This window comes from Pleurodeles waltl, chromosome 9, assembly GCF_031143425.1.
Source record: "Pleurodeles waltl isolate 20211129_DDA chromosome 9, aPleWal1.hap1.20221129, whole genome shotgun sequence".
Classification (NCBI taxonomy): Eukaryota; Metazoa; Chordata; class Amphibia; order Caudata; family Salamandridae; genus Pleurodeles; species Pleurodeles waltl.
In genome coordinates, this window is record NC_090448.1 from 497,441,673 (window position 1) to 497,464,861 (window position 23,189).

The 23,189-nt window shown below is 43.3% G+C and overlaps 1 protein-coding gene across 3 annotated transcripts in view; it reads right to left on the reverse strand.

The window, feature by feature from the left end:
* PPP1R36 (protein phosphatase 1 regulatory subunit 36) overlaps positions 1-23,189 on the reverse strand; it is a 284,578-nt gene that overhangs the window by 141,962 nt on the left and 119,427 nt on the right. For all 3 annotated transcript variants that reach the window (XM_069207337.1, XM_069207338.1, XM_069207336.1), the window contains 2 exons: positions 12,702-12,800; positions 10,082-10,222 (listed from right to left, as the gene is read on the reverse strand). In XM_069207337.1, coding sequence (XP_069063438.1) covers positions 10,082-10,222; positions 12,702-12,800 — 240 coding nt within the window. The remainder of the gene's footprint in view (positions 1-10,081; positions 10,223-12,701; positions 12,801-23,189) is intronic.

The following is a 23,189-nucleotide window of genomic DNA, read 5'->3' on the forward strand; positions in this document are numbered from 1 at the left end:
TATAATTTAGCACTGGTGTACGTCTGTTTTCGGGGGTCCTAGAATGTCTGCCCCTACATCGATTTTACAAGCCCACCCTAAGGGTTGTAGGAGCCAGAGCTTGGTTTGTATTAAGATTAAATCTTAGACACACCCGGTTTCCACAGGTCCCTGCTTATTTCATGATTCGTGACACTCACACTGGGCTGGCTGGTTTTCTAGCCTTCCAAGAGGTTCCTCGCTAATTCGAGGATAGGTACAAGGGATTTGGGTCTTTAGGGGATTCCCAGAAGCTCTCTCTCCACAACTACATGCGCCAACCTTATTGGCTTTGGGGACTGCTGGTATCAGATTTTTAGCTATGTCAGGTAGGTGCATTACCATGGTTTTAAGTCGCCCTATCTCGGCTCTCAGCTCCTTTATTGGCTCAGGGCAGTAATCTGAAGGCATCTCGGGCAGCCCTGCAATGGTAGTATGGTCAACCAACTCTGTTGGGGCCTCGGGCATCTGAAATGCCTGTCAATGCTTCAAGAGACAGGAAGCGATTACTGCAGACAATAGTTGGCTCAAGTGAGGGTACACTTGATGAGTCTGCGCATTTGAGAACATCTTCATTAGGAGCAAGTGGGGTAGCATTAGACACAGGTTTTTCCCTAACTAACGAATTATGCACTATTTTCTTCTTAAGTAGGTTGGGGAGAGTATGTGCCTTGTGTTTTGCTTTCTTAGTTACTATCCCCAAGGCCCTTTTAGGTGGGCTTTTATTTTCAATAATGGCTTTGACCTCTACTATCAGTAAGTCAATTTCATTTAGGGTACAATTCCTAGATTTCTTTGTCGCCTTGCATTGATTGAGAGCTCCTTAAGCAGGGTCAATAGCTTTGCTATTCCGCACAGCAGGTGAAACTAATAATCACAAAAAGAAACGATAATAATAACTAACATAAAAAACACAATCCTGACTGAAGAACAATTTAGCAGTGAAGCAATGACTAAAGGTATAGAAAAAGGTATAGAAAAGGTATTGCCAAAAGAGAAATAATTGGTAATGTTACTCCACCTCTCCAATCTAAATAGACTAGTTGCTGCCCTGAGAGAAGTCCAGGACTTCACTAGAACGATGAGGCAATGGGTCAGATCTGTCATTTCAGTGACGCCAGTCTTTAATCAGTCCTTAACTTTAAAAAAATCAACTTAATGACCTATTTCTGAGATGGGGAAAGTGTGTTCAAAGAGCAATGTTTTAGTGTAAACACATGAATGAAGTACGCCCATCAACAAAGAAAACACACAATTGCACTCCTGAGTTAAAACAAAACAGTACCTTCAGCCGCAGGGCCAGGGGGGGTAGCCCAGCCTTCCTCCGGCTTCTAACGTGCTCGGATTGGCCTGCATTTGGCCCGGGCTTTGCCCATTCACAACCTGAGTGTGTCCTGCGCTGTGGAAAGGTGACTGTCTTTAAATGAGCTTCTCCGGTGTTATTAGACACTGGGCCCTCCTCCTCAGTGGCCCAGGGCAGTAATGGACAGGTGGTCCCTAACGGCAAAGTCCAGCGAGACTGGACATTCGTCATGAACCAGACGTCTGATGGCCTAGTTATACTTACTACTCACTAGGAACAGCAGGATTCTCTTTCCTTTGCATGTCTAAAATGATATGCATGGATGGCCTATCGTTCGACACAGCAATAATCATTGCTTGACCCACTTTTTTTTCTGGAAACCTCTTGAAGGTGGGCTCTATTTTATTCATCCATGGCTCAAATGTATGTACTGATTACAGTAATCTGTGCAGTTTAGCAGCCATTTTTGATTTTTAAAAGCCTTACTTTGGATCACCAGATGGGCAAGTTATTCTTGGGAGAATTTGAGAAGGAAACGTCTTTTAGAACCCCACCAAGGAAAGAAAAACAAATCCCTTTTCCTTTACTTCCCATTAATTCTTTTGGTACAAAGAATGAACTGCATGGCTGGCAAAGTGAGTATCTAAGTCTTTTCTAATTGTACTTCATGGTTGCTAATCGCCTACCACAACACGTTATGCCTTTCCTAATGTCATTTTCAATTGCATTTACATTAAAATATAATAAATCTTGTTCTGGCAAAGACCGCTTCATTAGCTCAACATAATCCTCCCTCTTTGTCTACTGTCTCCCAACTTAAGTCATCTTTTATTGTCTGACTTCCATACGGCAGCTACCTCCACCAAATGACTGCTCTTGCCTCAGGGAAATAATTTCACTCATAGTCAAGAGAATCCCTAACTCAACCACTGAGGTCTCCCTGTTATGATGCTTGGTGCCGATGATCTCCCATTTCCTTCAAAGGAATAGTCCAAGGGGGCACTGCCATAGAATTCTATGTTACTTCAGAACAGCACCTTGGTGCATTAAAGCTAAAATAGTGGGTTTTTTTTAAATCTCAGCCATAAAAACTGCTGGAACGTTCTTCATTTTGGTTTATCATTAGTTTAACCTCCCTAACTCTTTGGTTGATAAATGAAGCCCTATTGTATCCAAAGATATAGCTCTTACAGGGTACTGAGTGTAGATAGTGTAATTGCCTATGCAGGGTCTGACTTCTCTCACTCCTGGAGTGTTCGTAACACCACTACAAAAGCAATCATTGGGTTATCGAACTGGAATCTCATAGTTCCTAATATGACTCAGATAAATGAGAGTACCCCACCAAGAAAAGTGACAGCAACCACTGCTTGCTACAGCAGCCACAGAAAAAAGTTTATCGATGAGTCCTTATTTATTATTTAGTAGTAATTCCAAGCATCAGTGTAGAAATTGAGTTATTAGTTGTGCAGGATGTGAGGCCTACGCAAGAAGTAGGTCCACAATTTAGCCCTTACTGGGAACCAAGCAACCCATTGTAGCTCTTGACTCGTTAAGTGTAATGAAGCACAGCAGCCTATGGCCTATTGAGATGGTGTGGGCTAATAATCATCATTTGCTAGAATGCAATAATAACCCTCAATAAATGATTGTCTAGTCAGCCTTTTTTTTATTTAGCAAAGGAAAAGTACATTTATAAAACACATACACACACAACTAAATACTATGAATTAATCTACACACACATATATATACACACACATATATATATATATATATATATATATATATATATATACACATACATACATACACACACAGACAGACACACACATCAGGCAGAATGAAAATACCTTAGATGGGGCCTAAGGAGCATGGAGGCATTGGTGTAACAGCCGAGCTCCGGCACACTGTGGTCTTCTGAGGCCATTTATCCTGTCTAAATCGGGCCCCTAAGCCGTGGCGAATGGATCCCCCAATGGTAGAAGGGGCTCCCAGTCTGTGGCCACCAAAGTATCTTCTGGACGCGCCTGGGATTGAAGACTAAGGACGCTTTGCCACCACGCCTGAAGACACCAATATGGCACCGTGGCTGCAATGAAGGAGAATGTAACACGGAGACAGACAGCGTGGGAGGGGTCGAGCCCTGAAGCAGTGCAAGTGAAGTAGAACCCGTGGACTCTACACTGAGGAGGGGTGGCAGCAGAGACAGAAGACCTCCTTTCTTACCCTCCTCACCCCCTGAAGCATCAGAAAAACTACTTCAAATGGTAAGGCTGGGCAGCCCTGGGGGAATTGAATCAGCTCCTAAAGCAGGCTGTGGGGCAAAAGAAAAAGAGGATAGGCCTGATAGAACAGAGGCACTTTTAAACTCGGACTACAGGCCATACGTAAAGTCACTGCAGCTCATGGAGTATTTGCTCCCCTTTTTGCTGCAAGACTACTGGGGAGCCCGAGTGCATGATAGGGGGATATATTGAGACCTAACAACCCCAGGGACCGGAAAACAGCCTACCGAACTATCGCCAGTATGGGGGGAGGGGGGTGACAGTGAGGAAACTAGTAACCCTCATATTGATAATAAGCCTCTTGGAATTGCTGGGTGAAGAGTAAATGCGCAGTACCACACAAAGTTTGATATCCCTACCAGAGTAAAAATGCTTGGGCCAACTAGAATAGACAGTGCAGCGTAGAGTTAACCCATCCCACCTTCTTCTAACTCCCCCCACCCACTGTGAGCGGGAGAGCAGGAAAACAGGGAGACCCCTTGCCCAGACTGAGAGAACAGAGGGTTAAGTGTGAAATATTAGACTTTGGTGATGCTCCCAAATGGAACCCAATTTAGGATAAAGGGGATGGCGCTGTGCTAGAGGCTCTATCATAGACTAAAAAACTGCAAAGTGTCTAAGGATGGGGGCTCCTGTTCTTGTCCAGGGAGCAGTGGTGGCAAGGGAGGCCAGAGGCTGGCATCCTGAAACTACACCACAGCCCTGTTGGAGGCAGACCTAGAGACTCGTGACACACGTTGCTCCACCAAAGATGCTAGAAGCATTCCCATATTGGACAGACGCAACCTACAACTACAAAGTATATACAGGGCCTTTGGTCCACCTGCCCAGGAGGGGGAGAAACTAGATGGTGCACACCAAACATGAGGGGAGCCTGACAACATGGATCTGGGGCCAGAAGCTTTATACTCCCAGCCGATGGCAGAAAAAGGTCTGGAATCTAATTCAGCAATAATCCTAGCAGCTATCGAAGACACTAAAGAGGCGCTGGAAAGAAAGATCGAGACCCTAGCGTGTGATGTGCACCTCCTTTGGGAAGACCATAAGAAACTGCTCAACAGAGTGGCAGAGGCTGAATCAACCCTAGCGCAGATACGACCAGCAGTTCTGACCCACAGCGAACTCCTGTCCCAGCTTGAAAAGAAAATAGCGTTTCTACAGGGAAAGATAGAAGATGCGGATTACCGATCAGAGGAATAACATCAGAGTGTTGGGTCTCCTGGGAAGAGTAGATGGAATTGTTTACGGAAGACTGGTTGTCCACAGTGGTATTAGAGGGAAAATCCTCCAAATGGTTCACGATAGAGAGCTCCCATCGGATACTGGGTAAGCCACCACAACCAGGGGTCCATCCCAGGGCGACAGTGGTTAAACTTCTGAACTACTGAGGTAGGGGTGCGATATTGCAAAAAGCCCAATCTCATGGGCCCTGGCAGGTGGAAGGAGCATCAGTATCGCTCTATACAGACTCTACCATAATGGTACAAAGACTGAGAGACTAACAGACTTTAAATATACAACATGCTCTGTTCTTCCCAGTGAGATTTTGCATTATCCTTGGTGGTGGCATACTTCTTTTTAAGCCCAAGGGCAGTATAGGAGTTGCTCAAGTGCCGGTGATATCCACCCCCACAGGCCAGTCAAGAAAGCACTCCACGTCTGAATGGGGAGAGGCAAAAGGACGACACAAACCACACTGGAGAATGGCCCAGAAACCTTCTTGAGACCAAGGGGAGACTGAGAAAGCAAGGGTGGTGGAGGCCTTACATCGACAACAAGCAGTGCCAGAGGGAATGTAATCAAATGTTCTTTGGGGGTATGAGGGAGGATTCAGAGGATGAGAAATCGGGGTCTGGGACTTCAGGGACAGAGAAGTCACCACCAGTAGTGACACCAATGACTTATGGGAAAATAATATACATCATCTTGGGAGATCAGAAGTCTTGAGTGGACTTGGGGGATGCACTCGCATAGCTCATGGATCTGCCTTTTTGTTCCAGACATTGGACCTTTGCAACTTATGCGATCTACTTTCAACTTGGGGCAGGGCTGGGGCTAACGACGTACTGTGAATTGGGGTGGCAGCCAGTTGTATGATCGCAGCATGGTAAGATAGGAAGGGAGGGGAGTTGGAGGTTGGTTTCAATGTTAATATTTTGTTTGGGGAAGAATAGTGTTGAAGAGGTCATAGTCCATAACACATTAGCATGAACACTAAAAGTCTGTATATACTAATATGGAAACTGAACGGTTCAAGCTATGAATACAAATGAGGTCTGGTAGCAAGAGCTGGTGAAGTGGCGGCTAAAAGGAAGAGAGAGAGGGAGTGAAAGAATTAGAATAAGAGAGCCAACAATTGGAAGATAGACAGGCTCAACCCCAAACAGAAGAGATAACTCAGCACCTGATCCAGCAGAAGGCAGAGTATAATGCTGTAGTGACTAATGAGGTTAGGTTGCTATACCTAGCCAGAAAAAGGAGGATGTATGAACCAGGAGATGAGGCTGGAAAACTCTTTGCATGGTTAGCAACCAGGGAAGCGGCAAGATCACTGAATTAGTAGACAAACAAGGGAACAGAGTGCAGGGAAGTGACAATATAGCAGAGGTCATGGCGGGGTACCTACTGGAGTTCTATATGTGGAGCCCCATGAGAGCAGAATCAGAGATATGGGCCTTTGTCAGAGATTGCCCCTGTAGGAAATTGCACAAGGGGAAACCGCTGGTTTCAGACAGATCTGACAGAGGAGGAGATTGGTTTGATCTGTTACAAACTGGGGAGGGTCTGTGTCCAAATGGCCTACCAATGGAGTTTCTACACCGACTATCCATAAAACGGGTACCCAACACCCCCACACACACACAAGATGTACATCAAATACTGTGACAGAGGTGAACATCCCAGAGACTTGCGGGCAGCAATGGTGGTGCCCTCCTAAACCAGGGAAAACTCATACAGACTCATCTCACTTCTGAATATAGATGCACAAATATTGGCAAAACCTCTTGTGAATATACTGAGGTGATTGATATTGGAGTTGGTCGATCCAAATCACAATGGGTTTATGCTCCATCGATCTACACAATTCAATCTCAGGAGGTTACAAAATAATAGAGTGGCAGCTACAGAACTGAAGGTATCGCTGGTTGTGGTCTCTCTTGATGCTCACAAAGCATTGACTCTTTGGGACGGCCCTATATGTTTGCAGTTTTGGAAAAAATGGGTTTTGACCAAAAATCCTGGCCTGCGGTCCTTTACTATGTACAAAACCACAAGCGGGACTGAAGGTGAACGGGATCTTCTCTGAGTCATTCCTGATTGGGACGGCCACACAACAGGGCTGCCCCCTGTCACTATTATTGTTCGCATTAGCACTACAGCCGTTGGTATATGCAGATGATGTGCTATTATATATGGCCAACCCCGACAAGACCCTGGTAAAAGTAGGTGAAATATTTGCATTGTAGGGGGATTATTCCAGACTCCGTATCAAATTGGGGAAATCCCTACAAGGAAGGCAGGAGCTCAGCTCTCAATGTCGCTGGGTATTGAAAGATCGCACTTCAAATACCTAAAGATATGGATATCTCAAACAGCAACCGTGCATTATGAAGACAATCTTGCACTTCTATTGTGGAACTTGGACATGGATCTGAAACACAAGGGAGGCCTACCCCTCTCCTCAATGGGGAAACCCCTCTCCTCAATGGAGAAGGCGGCGTAGTTCAAAATGGTGGCCCTCCATGCTTCACTTATGTATTGCAAAATAGCCTCTATAGGATCCCCAAACAGTTTTCCAGGGAAGTTGATGCATTAATTTGGAAGTTGATGTGGCAGGATCGTTCCTCAAGATTAGCACTCTCTACACTACAACGCTCCACCTATGAGGGAGGGATAGCGCTGCCGAAAGTTCAGCAGTATTATAGGGCGGCACATTTGAGTATAATTAATGATTGGACATATGCACCAATGGATATCCCAGCATTTAAAATGGACAAGCGAAATGATGTGAGGAAAAGGATATCTCCATGTTCTCTATGGGGGGGGGGACTAAAAGAGGAGCCCCCCGCAACAAAGGTGGCAGTAACACTATGGCATGAGCTCCACAAAGTGATGCGATGGAAGTGGTGCCCCACCCCAGGAACTCCACTGTGGTTGGGCATAAGACTGAAAGAAGTGGATGGACTTGGGGGTTTCCGACAATGGGATTTGATAGGGCGTAGTCCCCTGGCAGACATATGGAATGCCAATGGGATGGTGCCCTTTACTCACCTTCAGAACGAGATGCTGTCCTTCCAGATCTTCAAATATCTACCACTGCTCCATGCTCTGCAGGCAAAGATCATATCAGGGGAGGACGTTATGGAAGCCTCCCCTTTAGAGAATAGATTACACAATGGGCCAATACCTACAAAAATGATCTCTCTCATCTATCAGACCTTAATGAAGAAAGCTCAAAAAGACCTAGAGTTATTGAGAGTTTGGTGGTAGAGGGATGTGAGATACCTAGGGATGAGGATTGAGGAGATGCGTTACAATTCCCCAGACAGGTAGCGATTAAGGGCCTGATTTAGAGGTCGGCGGAAGGGAAATACTTTCACAAACGTGACTGATACCCCGTCCGCCGTATTACGATCCCATTCTATTCTATGGGGATCATAATGTGGTAGACAGATATCTATCACATTTCTGACAGAGTATTCCCTCCACTGAATTCTAAATTAGGCTCTAAGGCCTGTTACAAATTAATACACTAAAAAATCCTACATAGGGTCTACTATACCAGAGTTCATTTATACAAAATGGGGAAGGTGGCGGATGATTACTGTCTGTGGAGGGTGTGGATGCCAAGGGACCTTCCTACTTATCCTTTGGGACTTCCCAGCCCTGAGTGGGATCAGGGAGAGTGTCCCATAAGCTGGAAGCAGCCAATGTTGTGCATTCTAGCTTCCCTCTGGACCTGTAAAGACCTGTGATGTATGAAACTGGGGTGAAACGTGCGTCCAGTCTGACTACGCAGATCTCAAGATCATACATGTACAATATGAATTTAAAAAAGACATATGCACAGGGTATCAATTAAAGTTTGACAGTGTGGAAGATTAGCCATGAGCTGACGGTTCTGGCACCCCACCTAGACAGAGATTCCCCCACCATATTTAGAGGTGGGAAACCTCAAGGGTGCTGTGCTTATTTTGAAACACCTTTTTTAAATAACAGTAACAAAAACAGGGCATGATGTAATGTAGACCACAACACAGTAAGCCACGCTCTAGAAAATTATGACAAATGTGTACTCACAGAGTCACAATAAACAACAAGCAGGAAATACATCACAAGCGAAACTGAGACAAAATATATAAAAGTATCAATAGTACAGATTATCAGTGTGTAAATATTCCAGAATATTAGACTTGATTTAGCGGTCCACAGTACATTTGTGACATGGAACACAGGAAATAGGACAGAAAGAGGGAGCGAAAAAAAACAAAGTAGGAATGGATTAGCTTAAAGGAGTATTAAACTATCAAACTTGATAAGTTAATGGGCCAGAAAGAACGAATAAAGGAGAAAGACAGGCAAACATAGTATTAAAATGCAAGTCAATTTAAGGAGAAGCTGGCAAGGGATGGACAAAGGTAGGTGGGATGAAGAAAAGCAGAGGTGACCTCCAGATTTCCAACAGTGAGGCTCACCTATTTCCACCATCAGAAACATTTAGGGCCTGATTTAGAGTTTGCAGAATGGGATACTACAGCACAAATGTGACGGAGATCGCGTTCGCCGTATTACGATTGCCTTAGGTTATAATGGGATCGTAATACGGCGGACAGGATATCCGTCATGTTTGTGACGGAGTAACCCCATCCACCAAAGTCAAATCAAGCTCCTAATTGGCCACCTCTCTGTTGCAAGGTGGCAAGCTGATGAATGGCAGAAGGCCTTCCCTATTTAGGGAAACCTTTCCTACATTGATTTTTCCAGCGTAGTACTCAAGGGCAAGAAACAGAAAAAAATGTACCAGCATCCATGGAGAAAACTCTCCGATAGTCAGAGATATTTCTTTATTATTTGGCAGCAAAAGCACTTTCATCAAAATTCTCCCACCAAAATAGTGGAAAAGTCTCAAAACAGCAGGGCAGGTTGCTGCAGTATGGCGGATGGGGTCTTCGCCACCCAAGTTACTTGGGTGCCTGGTTGTCCAAGCATAACTAAAGCCCCATAGTTGGAAGGTAATGATTTCATAATTGTAATTAAAAGTCATGCGTATAACAAGACCCAAGAAAAGCTTGTGTGAAATAAAGAGAATGTTTTTCTCGAGAAACGTTATACTTAAGGGAGCTTTACAATCTTCTCAAAGTTTTAAGGTTTTGAAAGAAAAAAAACAACACAAAATTCACAGATGGAAATCTTAGTAACTTTGCAAATTCCAATACTAAAATGTATAGTACATGGCAATACGTTTTCATACCTGCCACATGCCATGTGATGCAGCTCAGGATTTCCTACTCCCAGAACAAGGATACAGTACATGTGAGCGAAGTGTTTCTCAGCTAGTCCTGTCCTAGTTAAAACATCATCCATCTCTTTCATTTCTAGTTGGCTGATGTTCCTGTAATAAAGGCAAAATCCTGTTAGATGACCTTCACACTGGTAATCAGAATCCCAACTATTTATAATGAATGTATGTACATCAAGATGTATGGTGTTTTGTTATATCGTGTGCTGGTATAAAATCAGAAGCATTGCTTGGATGAGGAGTACTAACAGTTCTGAACACCAAAGGTCTACTTAATATTACATATCATTAATTAGATGATTTGTTAAATAACTATAAGGTATCAAGAAGGCTTCAGACAGTTTGTAGTTGTTGACCGTCTTGAAGGATGCTGCAGATGGTATTTTTGCTGTCAGTTATAAGGAGAAAAGCTCTTCACAGATTGTTTGGAAATTAATCAGCATGAAACAATGCATTTGGGGCGCATTGACTACCCTCTAAGATACATACATGGAAAGCTTTAAAAATTGTTTAGATGTGTTCATGTCATCATCTGTGGGGATTTCCTCCATACTGATTCAACTTTCTAACAGGATTGTTTCATGCAGTTAGCTCATCATAAAGTATATTAAGGAGCATCGGCATTTAATTGCTAATGTTTTGGAATAAGGCAGAAATCTACACGTTTCCACATATCTTTAGAGTGCAATTGTTGTGCTTGACAAAAATCTATGATAGCTTTTGTGTAAATTTTTTGTATAGTTTATCTACAGTGCACATATACCTGGAAGGGTTTTTTGAGCTTGCTATGTAAAACAGGACCATGTTAAGAGTGAAGAAAGAACTAAGGGCCAGATGTAGCAAAGGTTTTTCCCCATTCTGTGTTTATGGAAAAAAGTGTTTGTACATATGGCCCTAAATCTAATAGGCATGGCAACAGTGAATGACCACACTTTGAACTGTTTGCTTACACTGAATTAGTCTGTAGATGAACTGGAAGGTTGGTCCACAGGGTTGGTCACAATTCAGAGAAAGTCCATCCACCCTTGCCCTTCTCTCTACCCTGTGTAATTCACAGGAATAACGGATTAGCAGAAAGTAGAGATTGTATGGGCAGAAACAGATGAAATCTGGTAACTAGAAATTTTGGGTCTTACATACATAGGGCCTCATTACGACCCTGGCGGTCATGAGACTACTAGGGCTGCAGTGAAGGTCGGACCGCCACCAAAGCAGCAGTCCGGCCTCCACATTATGACTGCTCTGCCACGGTCGGACCAAAAACACCACCCGGTAGGCAACAGCCGACAGCCTGGCAGTCTCAGCGGTTTCAATCCCCCTCCGGGGATTACGTGTCCCCTTTCCGACAGTCTTTGCATGGCGGTAGCCCTGCCATGCAAAGGCTTGCGGAAAAGGGGTGTTGGAGGCCCCATGGGGGCCCCTGGACTGCCCATACACTTGGCATGGGCAGTGCAGGGGCCCCCATGAAGAGCCCCATCGCGCTTTCTAGTGCCCGAATTACAGCAGTAGAAAGTGCGATGGGTGCTGCTGCACCCGCCGCACCGCCACATTGCCACTGGCTCGATCACGAGTCTGCGTCAAAGCTAAGGCCCTGTTCACCGCAGGGCCGGCGGTGTTCTGGCTGCAATAGCGGTCAGGTGGTGGTACGAGTTTGGCGGGCGGCCTCTGCAGTGCGCCAAACTCGTAATGAGGGCCATAATTGGATAGGCAATATAAAATGTATGAAACAAATTTGAGCTGATCCTACCAAGGGCTTGAAGTCGAGGGTTTTTTGCGACAAACCCATGCCCCTTTGCCAATAGATGCACTGAGTACTGAATAATTTGACAGTGAGACAGCAAGCCTTTAACAAGACTGCAATATAAAGGGTTGTCGTACGCTTCTTCTGTACTAACTCATATGCATTCTCCACATGGCAGACAATCCAAATAAGTAAGTGTGATGGAAATGTTTGTTTATACACAAGACCTGTGTTACTTTCTTCTTCACCGGGAAATTATTTTTCCTAGTTTAGAAATCTTTTCTCCTACAAACCCTTGTGATTAGGGAACCTTTGTTATACGTTTTTTAAGCAGATTTAGGTGCATGTATTGAGAGAGGAAAATTCAATTGGAAATATTTGTGAACACCAACAAAGATATGGCGTTTTATTTGTTCATATAATTTCCAATATCCCACCACATTACCAGTCACACGGAAATATGCACATTCCTTAATCCTAAACCTAGCCCTAAACATACAGAAATATTATTTATTGTCATTAAAATCCAATAATATACCTACAATTGTAATCGAATTTTGTATGCACCCAAGTAACAAAAAGATTTTGGAACTGGGTCACAATGTTATACCGGTGAGCAGAAGCAGCTTTTCCTACTGAAATTAGGATGGTGTAAATTTTTGGTTTACGACATCTGCCCATACCCAAGTTATTGCCCTCTATGTGGGTGTTAGTAAGGCATGGAAGTCTGCTGGTAAATGGATTTAAGTTCCTCTTTTCATGAGTGTACCTATACATTTGAAAAGAAAACAGTTTTTCTCAAAACACTAAGGAAGACATTTGGGTACTCACGTCATTAAGGACCTTGGCTTCTTATCCAAAGACATTCTTTCTAAATAACAATCTAAGTAGTAGAGTAACGCCATGAGGAAGTCATCTAACTGCTGGTTCCTTAAGGAAAACAAATCAGTGTATTTAATTTAGGTTCCAAAAGTAAAAAATTAAGGCATTAATATCAACACATATTGATTCTGTAATTTCCAACATCGTGGTAAATTTGTTGGTATATAGCTTCTGTACAAGATCTGAATAACTTCACATAGGTGAGAAGGCAAGTAGTGCTTAAGAGAAACCCAGATATATTAAACGAACACAGGCACAAACACAAGTGAGATGGAGTAGAAAGCCCTGATGTAATTTAGTAGATAAAAAGAGACACAGAGGTAAAAGAGAGGCATTCACCAAAGGAATACACACCTAATTTGCAATCAAGTGAGAGAAAGGATGGATGATCATAGACGCAGGGATGAGCGAGAAAGACACGAAGGCAAGAGGCATAAGAAATATGTCAAATAAAAATTATGAGACACACACAGAACAATCAAAAACAAAGATGAAAGTGTGAGAGATCAGAGAGGGAGGAAATGGCAGAGAGAGAAAGAGGTCAGAAGCACATCAAGGAGAGGGACACACTGCAGACATTTATGTGGGAATAGAGACTGAGGCATTGTGTCTGTGCACACATGTGCAATGAATGTGTATATGCATGTGCATCAAGTGGACATTTAAAAGGCACTCAGTTGCGAAATCATTAGAAATAAAGTGAGAGACTTCATACTTACAATACAAAGACATAAGAAACACCCTATAGATAATGGATGAGAAAGAGCTAAATAACAAAAAGGCGACATAATAGGTCAGGTCCTAAAGATCCCTTCCTGGATCTGGAGTGGTATCGGGGAGACCAACACCATCCTCGATTCCTTCTTCAGTGCTGCTGCTGCCCCATCTATATTCCAGACTCTGACACGGAGGAGGAGCTATGTCATCCTACTGGGGGTCCATGTTTCCCAGAACAGAGCCAGTACGTTTTTTATTTGACACGCCTGAAGAGGGAGACAAATGGGAGTGGGAATAAAAGTTTCCTGAAGAAGAGCAAGAACAGGACGACTGGTATGAGGTACTGACGGAGGCCACAGTGGATTAGACACCTCACCCGACACTTGCCTGGTCTTTCTTCCTTCTGTGGCTACAGAAAGGGGACCCTCTTTTTGAGTTGGTGGTGCGTAGGACAACTGAGATCTTAGACCTTCACTTCCCCCACAGTGACTGTCAAGACGAACATTTTGACAGAAGTGCTTCAGCCGGGAGATTCATCTTCTGACCCCATTCTACCATTTATTGAAGTCCTACTGGGGGCCTGGTACGAGCCCTGCACAGGGGCTCCTGCGCATAGGACAATTGTCCACCACCATTGTCCTACTCCTCGGGATCCCAGCTTCCTCACGGAGCACCCCACCCAGGAGAGCTTGGTGGTCCAAGCCTCCACATCCAGGATTAATCCTGACATGTTCCCTATCACTCCATGAGATAGGGAATCAAAGAGGCTGGACAACTTTGGCAAGTGAAGTTTCTCTTTTTGCATCCTAACACTGCGGTCGGTGAACACTGCATGCCTTTTGGCCTGTTGTTGCCATACTATATGGCACTTGGTTGCGCAAGTGCTGCCTATGGTCTCCACCATACTTACCCAGGCTATTGCAGATGGGCGAGACGCTGCAAAGTTCACCATAAGGTGTGGACTCTATATGACCGACTAGCTGGACAGAGGGATTTAGTTGTCATTGGCCTTGAGTCACCCCACCTAGCGGAGAACAAATGGTTTTTCAGGGGATGTCCTGGCTTCCCTCATGGATATGCGATTCAATGGCTCTCGCCTTTTTGCAGAGAAGGCAGATTTGTAGCTGGAATGCTTTAAGGACAGCAGAGCTATGGCCGGGCTTGTCTACTGCCCCTTGTCAACCACAATCCACCTTCCACCTCTTTCATGGCCACCGAAGAGGTCTCTTAGCCCCACCAGACACCCCAGCCAACAGCCTTCCCAGCTTTTTCAAAGCCGAGGGCATGGGTCCCACAGACAGCAGGGGACAGGCAGCCAGCGGTTGAGTCAGTCCACGGCTCAATAAAGCAGCCAGTGCCTCAAAGCCTCTTTAGTTTGCCCTCTGACCATCATGGGCATCCAGTGAGAGGCAGGAGACACAATTGCTCTTGGGCTGAAGTGCCCATCTGAGAGAGGTGGAGATCTGAGGCCTCTGATCTCTGATGGAGTCCATTGGACTGATCAATCCATTGGACCTTTAGACGATTTGCTTGGCAGTGAAAGCCTTCCTTCCTTCAATAAAGGGAAACTGGTGCAGGTGTTCAGAGACAAGACCACCACAATGTGGTATTGCAAAAAAACAGGGTGGGGTGTGGTTGTGGACCCTTTGTCAAGAGGCCCCACGACTGTGGACATGGCTGAATCATCAGGGCATTTCCCTGGAGGTTCAACAACTGGTGGGCTCTCTAAACACCAGAGCGAACAAACTAAGCCGCTGATCCCTAACTGATCACAAATGGGGTCTCCATTCAGAAGGGTGCAAGGACTCTTTTAGAAGTGGGGTGAACCTTGGTTAGATCTGTTTGCCACAGCAGAGATTGCACAATATCAGCAATTTTACATGTTGGAATTTCCAACGTGAGTCTCTCTCCGAGACGTCTCGAGTGGAGCTCAGGTTTCCTTTACGCCTTTCTGCCAATCCTACCACTCCTTGCCAGAGTTCTCAAGATCAGGTTCGACCGGGCCCAAGTCATTCTCGAGGCACTGGAATCTGTTCAGAGAGCCTGGTATCCCGAGCTGTTGAACATGGCCTTCGCTCCTCCAGTTAGACTGCCTCTTAGAGAGTATCTTCTGTGCAGCAACAGGGGAGGCTTCTGCATGTGAACCTGCTCACCCTCCACCTTCATGCATGGAGGTTGAGCATTGACAGCTAACGGCTTTGAACCTAATGTTATTCAGGCAGCAGGCATCCCTCCACCAATTCGGTATACGCCTGCCATTGGGACACGTTTCTGTCATGGTGTTCTTCTTTTCATGTGTAATTATGACTTAATATTGTTGATGGATTTTTACATATTCTAACTGTAAGGAAATGCCTCTATTTGCAAGTTCACCCTCACATTTTTGGACGCTGCTGGTTTTTCCAATCTTGAGAGTGCACTGAGGCCTCCTAACCAGACCTCAGTGCCAGCGTTCTGACCCTATACAAATTGCATATTGAATTGGATGCATCCAATTGGCAAGGACTGGCTTACTTATAAGTCCCTACTATATGGTACCCAGGGGACCCAGGGCATGTAAAGCAGAGTGTACACTCAGAGCTGCACACTGTTTGTGCCACCCTGTGTGTGACAAGTTACAAAATGGCTGCCAGCCTACCACTGCAGACTGGAAGGACAGTGTTTTCCCTGCCAGTTTGACTTTGCCATTCACTCCAATGGCAAACCCATTCTATCCCTTAACACTACATGTAAGTCTCCCGTAAGGAAGGCCTGTAGAGCCCTATGGCAGGTATCTTTATTTTGTTAAGACATATATATTGTTGCTATGTATTAGCAGCAACACTTCCAATTGATGTATTGGTGTGCATACAGTTAGTAGCCCTACTGGCTAACACACTGCTATGGATAAAGTTAGTAGCCCCACTGGCTAACACATTCCACCCAGGTAACTCCTGAATGGGACTGCCAAATGGAGTCATGTAAAGTATAAAATAAATAAAGAAGGTTGCTACTCTTTGTTCCAACTAGCCCAGCAGCCTCACAAAGGCCCTGGCACACAGACAGCTTTCTGACTGCCTTAGGAAACATGTGAATGGCTCCCCAGCACAGGAACAAACAAAGTTGCCATAGAGGGAGAGGTGTGACCTCCTCCCCCAGGATGGTCACTCAAGGGTGTTATCTCAAAAGGAGAGCTTCAAAGGTTAAGCCGCTTTTGTGAGTGAAGTAGTTCCAACACCCCTCAGCAGGATGCCTTTTGTTCCTACAGACAAAGTTGAGACAAGGTCAAGGAGGGAAAACTTGCCCCCAAATCGGTTATACTGTTTATATGTAGTCTTTTAGTAGACACACATCTAGGGTGGGCTACCAAGCAGCTAATGACCGAGGAAGGTTCGGACCATCTTGAAAACGGGCAAGAATGTGGCACTCTGGGTTAGCCAGATGCCCCGCATCACAGGAACTTCATCACTGGGTAGGAAGGGACCCAGTAGCCCATTGGCTAGTGACTGTGTGGTCCACTCAGGGCACTTTCCTGGGATAAATATGGCACCTTGGCACTCTGACCCTCAAATGAAGTTGGAATCGGAGAGCGGACCGAAGAAGGACTGCCCAGCTGCCCGTGAGCCCCCACAAGGAGAGGCGGCATGCTCGGAAGGACTGCACCTGCTGAACTTTGAGCTAGCAAAGTTTGGACTGTGCCCACAGCCCCTGGCTTGGGAAAAGTTGAATCCCGACAACCAAAAACAGCACTGACTCCAAGAATCAGTTGGCTGATCTCCTGGAACCAGCTCCAGGGAACAAGAGCTGAAGTTTCCCAAATCACCAAGTTGGTAGCCACCACAGACGTGTTCTGCTGCTACCAGTCGCCGGGCACACAAGAGGACAAATCCGAGATAGACAAAAGCTGCACCCAAGTCTGCCTGACCTGAGAGTGCTATCAAAGTGCACATTCTTCATTCCTGAACGACACTAGCCCACACCTGGGGATTTCGCCTCAATCGCAGTGCAGACTGGCCAGCAGCACAGCATCGGCTGGCCTGTTACTGCAACATAGAGGACTTCAAGGGACGCAGATCTCAGTGGTCAGGTTTGCCTCACTTCACCCGTTTACTGAGGAGCACCCAAAAAGACACCTCTGTCGACTGTACCACAACCAAAGAATCTTTTAAGCATCTTTTGCCTGCATCCCTCTACATCAGGACCACTCCATTGTCGTCTATGGCTGTTGTCCTGTAAAGTTTAGATTTTGCCTCAAATATGCTCTGGTGGCCACGTAACAGTCCAAAGTGTCCACTCTGGCCCCCTGGATCTCTGTCCTGCCAGAACTGGTTGCCCAACCCGGGCTAGAGTAGTCAAACTAACTGTTTCAAACTTCTCAAAAGTTTCCAAAGTTTTTGTCGACCAATGCTGGTTTGCGGTTGCATTTAAAAGTAATACTATATAAAAAAATCTGTATCTTCGGAACCCTCCGGTGGATGTGGTTAATCACAGTCTCGAAGAAATTCATAAAAATATATTCTATTTTTATAAATTGGTGTCCTCTTTCTTTCGTGCGCTGTTGCTTTCTTATTTCTTTGTTTGGTGCTGCTAAATGCTTCACACATTGTTCCTTTGCTATGCCTCACAGTTTGCAGCCACACCTGCCCAGGGTTGAGCTTAATGTTAAGTAAACTTACCTACCTGGCTGGAACTAGGACGGTATTTGAGAGTGTACTGCATTATGGCCCCACAGCCATATCATATAGCACACCCACATTCAGACACAAACTGACATTAAATTGAAAATTTATTGGGTGTGTCATATGCATACACTGATAACTTTTATGCACACACACACACACACAAACACACACATACAAACAAACAAACTTAGCTATGTTTAGAGCTTCAAAAGTTATTCATAGATAACTTTAGAAGTCTATCAGAATAGAAAGATATGTAAGGCACTCCTATTCAATTAGTCAAAACATCTATAGATAGTCACAAAAAAGAGACCGAATCAGTCATATATATATGGAGATCAGACAACTGTGTGCAATTTTTAAGAAAAGTGCAAATTACTACATTAGGGGGTGCGGTACATGGAAAACAGATTTTTTTACTTTTCATCTAATAATTCAAACTATATGACAGTTATAATGCCAATAGACATATAGACTACACATTACAAACTAGACATCAATACATGTTGAACATACATAAATCAAAAACAAACATAAAGACAATATCCATAGTCAGTCCATCCAAAAAAAGTCCTGTTAGAATCCAATCATAAGATTCAATAATCAGTGGTTCCGTTTGTAACCGTATAGTTGACTCTGTTTGAAGAAAGAAAAAAACAACCAAATACTCCAGCCGACACGTGTTTCGTCCTATTCTAGACTTCATCAAGGCTGAGTAGACAGTAAACAATAACAAAAGTTTCAATAAGAATGATTTAAACATATCCAGCAATATGAACATCCACTCATCTGGAAAGAATATAATCCAATTTGTAATTATAAAAATCCGTGAGTGAATTACCAAATTTTAAGTCATGCAAGACAGAAAATCCAACCATAAACCAAAGTCACCCGCGTGTGTGGTATTAAGTACATGAAAAATCGAAATGCCAGATCAGTATATCAGAAAAGTAAAGTGAACAGGAGGACCCAGCTAGTGTCTATAATCAATAACTGTAGAGAATATGTGAAATGAAAGAAATTCAGAAAGAACCCAAAGTGCCATAAAATCTCAAGTACCTCCTTGCAGGGGTATATCTCCATGTCATACTCTTAATTACCTACATAAATAGAACCACATATTAGATCCTGCATAAACGCACCATAGACTGAAACTATATCAAAAAATGTTTGTGACTAGTCTAACAACGCACCTTGCTGTAATCCTTTTGGTTGCATCGTGCTTACTTTTGACCTGATCAACGGAACGCAAATGTCATTTTGCCAGATCATTCGTCTGGAGAGAATTCGTCCAAACAGACAGTATTTGGAAATATTAAAAAAATGTGAAAGCATGTGAGCTATATTTAGTAACTCCAAACCTCTGGTAGATCCAAAATGAGTCATACGTACAAACACTATTAGACAGAGATTTTTATAAAGATTTTGTAAGATGGGGAATGCCTTCTAAGAAGTAAATACCCAACTAAACCTGACGTTATGATTCTCACACAGAGTTGCCACAGAGAAGGCGTCCTTTGCCCATAAAGAACTTGAATACTGCGAATTATACTCGCTTATATTAGGACATATGGGTTTAGTAATCGAAAACAGAAACGGGTATCAAATGTCAAAAATAGAAATACAGCCCGATCTGTTTATGATACCTTGGGGCGCCCAATTGTAGCTATCAATTATATATGTATATAAATCTGTGGCGCCAAATGTCAATAAAACATAAAGTTGGATAAGTTCTTACCGTGATTGATTTTATGTTAAATCAGAAAGAAAAGACGTTGCGTCCAAGTCGGAGAATGTTAAAACGCCGCCGAATGCGGGCGGCCATTTTAAAGCCAGTCAGAGTGGAAATGGAAGAAGGACTGCGCCGCCCTTCAAAGAATACAGGCGGGCAGAAGCGCTTCAAGTCTTTCTCATTTTTGAGCGCCATCTTGTAATTGGTAAAGGATTGCCCATGCGTATGTATGGTGCATCTTCCTCAGATAGTTACAATATGCTATTCCCATATTATATAATGTGTCAAAGACAAATATATTAGAACTTCCATCAGGAACCTTATTGTTAATTAGAACACAAAATCCTTAAAAAAATATATTCAAATAAATAGACAAATCCAAGAAAAGGACAAACGGTGGTCAAAACAGTGATCCCATCCAGAAAAATATATCAAAAAAATATATATGGTATCAATACAAATGACAATTCCTTCCGTAGACCAAACAGCCTTGTTGTGAATAAAGTCACTATTTTTAATATTTTTATGTGGGCGCCAACTTAGAGTAGATATATATATCCTCTTTAAATGGTCATAAGGCTTGTAAAACGACATGGATCATCCCCCATATATCCTGTGTTTGATGTGTAATAACACATGCGAAGACAGAGTTGTAGTCTATGAATGTAATGAAAATTAGCAGGCAGAACAGACATAATGTGAGCCCGTTGCATGCTGACATGCATATCCAATAGTGTGTTAGTAAGTGATTGTGTACAATAGATGTTGAACAAATGAAATTACAGAGTTCTTCATATCATTCAATACAATAACAAAATACATGGTTGTTATCCACATCTGCAAGCAACAATGCAGTCCTATTTGCAAAATCATGTATTATCATAAGAAATAATGCATTTCATGGTCAATGTTCATGCCCAAATCTATGCTTCTGAGCCTAATTATCCATTTCTCCTCACTTCTTCTAAGTGCAATTTCACGATTCCCTCCCCTGGGATGTGGCAAAGTCTGACTTTATGCCCATGAATCTAAACATGGGCACTTCTGTCTTCGGATGCTCAATGTTAATGTGGCGTACTATGGGGGGACGACAAATCATTGTTTTTGAGAGCCCGCATATGTTCCTGAATCCTCTCTTTTAACGGACGAATGGTGCTCCCCACATAGATTTTATTGCATTCACATACCAGTATGTAAACCACAAATTTGATGTTGCAATTTATGAAAGTGAGAATTGTATATGATTTGCTGCCATTAAAATTAAAAGTTAACGTCTTGTGCAAAGCTAGCTTACACATGTTGCACTTGCTGCAATTGTAGAAACCAATTGGCTTCGTGGGAAGCCATGTCTCCAACTTATCCACCAAAAGAGGCAAGTAGCTCTTGCAGACCATATTTCTGATGGTTGTCCCCTTCTTATGGATCATTTTGGGTCTGGGGGGTAGTATCTGTTTAAGCGTATTGTCTGTAAATAAAACATTCCAATGTTTCAGAAGTATCTTGTAGATATCTTGACTATTGTGACTAAAAGATGTACAAAAAGATATTATAGATTTTGATGTAGGGTTGATCCTTTTGTTCTGTTTTGTTAGAAGAGATGTTCTTGGCACTCGGCTAATTTTCTTTCTAGCCCTATTAATGATTTGTTCAGAATAGCCCCTTAAGATAAACCTGTTGCCCAGTTTATCCAGTTCTACTTTACAGAGGTCTGGCTTGCTACAGTTCCTTTTTGTACAAATCATTTCCCCATAAGGGATAGCATTTATTTGGGTTTTAGGATGTGAGCTTGCAGCATGCATTATTGCATTACAGGCAGTCGATTTGCGGTAAACACCTGAGTAGACCTGATTGTTCTGAACGAATATATCTAAATCCAAAAATTGTACTCGTTCTTTGTTGTATTCATATGTCATTTTGATGTTAAACTCATTGCTGTTAATATAGGTCACGAATTCTAATAATGATGATTCAGGTCCTGTCCAGATCATTAATATGTCGTCAATATATCTTCCCCAAAAGAAGATATATTCGGTTAGATTTGGAGGACCATTAGTCCAAATGTGTGTCTTTTTAAATAGGCCCATATACAAATTGGCGTATGATGGTGAGAATCGTGAGCCCATGGCCACTCCTTGCGCCTGTTTGTACCAGGTTCCCTCATGAATGAAAATGTTGCTGTCTAGTATGAAATCAATCATAGCCAACAGCATATTTCTGTGCTCAAAATGAGACGCAGATCGATTGGAGAGAAAATGTCGAATTGCCTGTAAGCCCTTTGATTTGGGAATACATGTGTATAAAGAGCTAACATCCATAGTGACCCAAGTCATTTCAGGGGACCAGGTGACGTCCTCTAATTTCATAAGAACATCGCGTGTGTCTTGTAGGTATGATGGTAAATAATTACAAATGGCTGTAAATAACTATCAATGTATTCAGAGAGTGATTCAGTGGGTGAATCAATACCTGAAATGATCGGTCGCCCTGGGGGCATAGTTGCATGTTTGTGTATCTTTGGCAACATATACATACATGGTGCCTTAGGATAGAAGTTGAAAATGTATTTATATTCCAAATCCGATATAAGGCAGTCATCCAACCACCCATGTAGCAATGACTCCAGATCACGAACAATCTGAGATCAGGGATTATTTCTCAGTTTGGTATATGATGTAACATCCACCAGTTGTCGATTGATCTCTTTCACATAATCAACTCTATTCATAACCACTATATTCCCTCCCTTGTCTGCCTCTTTAATGACCAGTGATTCGTCCTTGCATAAGTTCTGTAGTGCCAATCTCTCTTTTTTAGTTACGTTATGTCTAATGTTTGATTTACCAATACGTATTTTATCTTCCAATATATTGAAATCATGGACCACCAGTTTGTTGAAGATATCAATGGCACTGTCCTTGAAATTCTTTTTCTTTTTCTTCTGGTTTTGTCTAACCTTAAAACACAAAATCATTTAACTGCAGTTATGGCCACAATCATTAAAACTCAAAGCTACAGAGACAGAAAGTCCCTGACCCTCGTAAACGTGCTCTGTTGAAAACACAAACACACACACAGGGGGCCACTCCCTCTCAACTATATGTTTTGTCATATGAAGGTCATTAGTCAGATTATTTTTATGACAATAACACTTACCAATGTTCTAACCGAGCTGGCACGTGCCTGACTTGCTGAGGCACCCTACGTTGACAACTGCAATGAAAAAGTTCACAAGCGTAGGAGACCCGAAGGAAAACATATTTTGGTCTACCTTATCCATTGCCATCTTCATCATGTGAACCGAGACCGAAGGCAATTTCAATTTTTTTG